Here is a 4,457-nt window from a genome sequence, read left to right as displayed (position 1 = left end):
CTTGTTTCTTCCTATTTAATGTATTTTTTCTTTTCACCAAAACAGAATAAGAAAAACGATATTTTTACTATTTTGTTTAGTACTATGTTGTTTTCGTCAAGCTGCTACAGAAAGTCAGAAACAAAAGGTTTTATGGGCCAGAACTTAACAGACTACTTAACTATGGGCCAGAACCAGATAGTCCGGCTAGATAATTAGGAAAGTGCAAGAATGTAAAGCTAGATGTAAAAGAAAAATATCCTGAAAAATAGATTAATAAACTTTAGAAATGAATAAGTGCATTCACTTTGAAATAGAGACAAATTAACTGCATCACCAATCTAATAAAAAATAAACTTTCTCACTCTCCGTAAGGCTCCTTATCGCTAGCTCCCCACTTTTGAGTTCCACAGGTTGATTTTTCCAGTCAAATTTGTAGGCTTTTACTTCTTTTAATTGACTACGCATAGGCTTGCTTTCATGAGAATTAGAATGACTTGAATTCTTCGAATACGTTAAACGATCGATGAAACATATAATCATTTTGACCGTTGATGATAGGTTGAGTCTCTTGGGATGACAACTCCATAGCAAAGCATCTATAAAAGTTGGGCAATTCCCGGATGATTTTATATCTACATCTAAAACGTTCACTTGGGGGAGAGCAACTCTATCGTGCTGTTTCAATTCTTTCCTATTTATCTCATGGCATTTGGAAAAATGAAGGGAAACTTGAGACCAAGAGGTCAAGTTTGACAGGAACCTTCTCAACTCATAAAACCACACAACATTTAAATTGTTCTGACAGTGAAGAACAATCTGTGAGTGCTTCAATTGGCTTGACGTTTTCGTAATTTTGAGCCTTGGAATTTGATCTCCAATATACTCAACTGATTCCAAATTTGGAGTATCAATTTCTCCTACACCCTCACAATCCTCAATCTTCAATACCCTTAGAGATCGACTCAAAATGTTAAACCTTTCCGACCCTTTACCAAGGCACACTATTACCAAATACTCAAGGAATTGGAATCCAGAGATAAGGTGCTCGAGAAAACCACCAGATAGAGTCACATATGATAGTTCTAAAGATTTCAAATTCTTACATTCAACAATATCCAATTTTTCCACAGACAACTGATAATAAGAAAAGTGTTCAAGAGTTGGTGCTTGGATTTTAACACGTTTTCGACTGCTTTTTGTTATGGAAACTGACCTGATCTTTTGAAGATTCCGCAGCTCGATCTTATCCAACCCATAACAACTATCAATGACGAAACTGACAATCAAGGGACAATTAGTGAGTAGAGTTTGAAGCATGCCTTCAGTCAAAAAGATAGATGATAAAGATAGCTTCTCCAAATAAAGGTTCGCCACACCACTAGATAAACAAACACTCCGTAGGTTGCAACGTGTCAGAACCAATTCTTTTAAAGATTTTGCTGCCAAGATTATGAAAATAGGCAAGGGGCATGCTAAGCCATGAAATCTACAATCTTTAACACCATTCTGAAGAGCTATTCCGAGCCACTTCTCAATATCTTCAAGAGAACTAGAATCTGATGATAATTCAAACTTGTCAATAGGGATTTTTCTGTCCCTATATCTCTCCATGACTTTATCCACCATTTTCATGTCGTGGCGATAATCAACTGTGAATTCCAAGTTGGGATGAGTCAACCAGGCTTGTAGCCATGTTTTGGAGAGAATGCTCATCTTAGCTGCTTCTTTAAAAGTAAGGTAGGATACTATTTTGCGAATGAGGCAATCATGCAATACTTCAATTGTAGTTGTCTCCATGGTAGTGTTGATGTGTGCAGATGGCCAATGCAATTACTTCTTTGATTTACTGGTTATTGCTGCATTCTGTAGAGTAAATAATTGTACTTACTTATCAGCTCTTGAGACAATAAATTTTTATAAACAAAATAAGAAATAAATAAAGAGATTTTGAGGCATATGCATCCGTTTTTCAATTATTTTTCTGTAATAACTTATCAATGGTAAATACATGTCAGAGGCATAATGTAGTTGATCTTAAAAACGGAATTAAATTTTAAAAAAAAAAAATACAAAATAAACAAGACTCAACGGGAATTAGCACTTTCTACTTCTCATAATAATATGTAACTTGTACTCCACTTTTCTCATAATAAATATATAAAAAACAAAAATATAAATTTTAAATAATAATCTCAAATAAAGAACAATTATACAATAGAATTTTTAAAAATAATTCCATGTCTTTGTAATAATGGTTTTGCGCCTATTAAAGATTCTAGTATAGCAATAATATGTCTTACATTCATTGGTTTTGTGTAAACGTTGCTTGCTGTAGTAAGTTTTTATGGAACATTGGCTGTATCCTTTTCTTAACCTATGAATGCCAGCCTACAATTAGTGTTCTCTCTTCCTGTAAGTAAACTTCATTTTTCTTTTGATAATGTTTCCACTTTCATCGATAAAGTTACAACATTGGGCGTAGCTAGAAGCCGGGGTATGATCCTACTAACTTTTGCTCAAACAATGTATTTGTGTTAAGAAATTCATTAAAATATTTATAAATATTAAATTTAGAATCCAATTATTAGCACTTGAAGTCATCATTCAAAAATCAAAAACCATAAAGTTGAAATTCTAGCTCAGCACTGTTTTTCACCATATTTTTTTGCTTTAATTTGGAGGCAAGCTAAAACCAACAATGTCATTAATTTGAAAATGGAGGATAGAAACGTCGTCGTCCTCGAGGAAGAGGAACACTGCTGAAAATCCTGCTAAAACATGGTAATTATGCAAGAGCAGGTTGAATACCAGATAATATGGCCAAATATATGAAAAAGATCAAAATTTACAGTCAATAATCCCTTCCCTTTGACAGATTAAAAACAAAAATTTACCTGAAAACACCAATTCAAAAGGGAAAAACAAAATCTTCAACAAAATATACATACCTCTTCAGGTGGATTGGGAAGAAGAGAAGCGGCTGCTGCTAGGTTCTCTGTAATCTCTCGTTTTTCAGATATCTCTGCTTTTTCCCACCTCCTTTTCGCGTGCTCTCTTTATGTAGTGGGTGTGGCATCAAATCATGTGTTGGGATTAATTGGGGAGCAAGGAAAAAGTTATACTCCACTAGATAAGAGAATCAAATAGAAGAGAACAAAAAATGACGTGTGAAATTGTTTAGGGGCAAGAAAGGAATATTGTGAGTGTGTGTGCCTGTGCAATTAGGAATATCTAGCAAAGGATTGTTCCAAAATCGGATAGAGTGGAATCTTTTCTCAATGGCATCATTTAATTGGTTAGTTTCTTTTTCTTTTAGAGTTAAAGTCAAAAGGAAAAAATCACTAACTATTTTTAGACTAAAATAATTAAATGTAATTAACTTATTTATTAAAATACTAGATTAAAAGAAGATATATTTTTGTAATATTCTTTCTTTTTTTGTAAATGCAAACTAAAACTAGTACCAAAAATGTGATTCTTTTTTGTGGTTTTCAATTTTCTCAATTAAAATTCTATAAAAAGGTGAAATAAGTGCCAAACTAGGAAGATTAAACTTAAAATATATCCACATACTAAAAAGTGATGAAAAATTTAAATATTGTCAAAAATTAAGTGCTCACAAGTGATAGAAAATGCAACTTGCAAAATGGATCTTTGTTTCATGAATAAATGAGAGCGATCAAATGGCGGTATAATTTTAAAACACTTTGTTTTATCTTATAAGTAATGCATGTAAATTGATAATAAATTATGAATATATCATCCATATTTAGTTGTTAATCAGAAAACTGTTATGAAACATTTATTCCACAAAATTTTTGGGTTCTGGTTTTAATAAGGAGGGAAGAGGTCTCATACAAGCAGTGCTTGTTGTTTGTTGTGTGAATCAAATTAAAATTTCTCCCTTAGATGAATACATTCACCAACTTTGCACCCTTTAATTCGGCCTTAATTTATTTTTAGGTTTTTATATCTCAATTCCACGTGTAAAATAATTGGCAGCCTCTGATTAGGTCACTAATCCACGTAGTAGCTTGTTTAACTCACCCATTAGACCGGTCAGAAATTTGTGTTTATTAGTTCAAGTTTATACAAGTTGAAATGTCTGTATGTGGACTCCCAAAATTGGAATGCTTACTTGCCAGCTGAGGTCGAGTTTGAGTGCATGTTTATGTATTTGGTCGTAAGTTTGATAAGGCCAAGAAGAAGTTAATAGGTTTTCAATTGCATATTCATGAAACTTTTAAAACGATGCTATGTATTCTCTTGTGTTGATTATATCTTGTTCGATTCTATGGTTTACCCTTAAAATGGATAATAATTGATTTGTATGCGGTTTTAAAAATATGTGGATTGATTCAACACAAATAATCAAGAATGTTAGGTAAATGAGTTAAAGACACAGTGAATAACCAAACAAGTCGCAACGTTATGGCCTAGCTTGAACTTGGGCTGCGCAATAATTTTTGCCCTTG

General features: G+C 32.9%; 1 protein-coding gene across 1 annotated transcript; it reads right to left on the bottom strand.

Moving 5' to 3' along the window:
* Nucleotides 1-225: 225 nt before the first annotated feature.
* On the bottom strand, nt 226-3,127 carry LOC104224250 (F-box protein At4g09920-like). Its single transcript, XM_009775857.2, has 2 exons — nt 2,931-3,127; nt 226-1,845 (listed from the first exon to the last, which is right to left on the bottom strand). Exon 2 carries the CDS (start codon nt 1,777-1,779, stop codon nt 313-315), a length of 1,467 nt encoding a protein of 488 aa, XP_009774159.1. The 5' UTR covers nt 1,780-1,845; nt 2,931-3,127; the 3' UTR covers nt 226-312.
* Between the last annotated feature and the right edge of the window lie 1,330 nt (nt 3,128-4,457).

Source organism: Nicotiana sylvestris, chromosome 3 (genome assembly GCF_000393655.2).
Source record: "Nicotiana sylvestris chromosome 3, ASM39365v2, whole genome shotgun sequence".
NCBI lineage: Eukaryota > Viridiplantae > Streptophyta > Magnoliopsida > Solanales > Solanaceae > Nicotiana > Nicotiana sylvestris.
The sequence above is the reverse complement of the archived record's forward strand: the minus strand, read 5'-3'. Positions and strand labels throughout refer to the sequence as shown.

Coding starts and splice junctions, on each gene's coding strand:
- LOC104224250 (XM_009775857.2), bottom strand. CDS start 1,779: ATGGAGACAACTACAATTGAAGTATTGCATGATTGCCTCATTCGCAAA.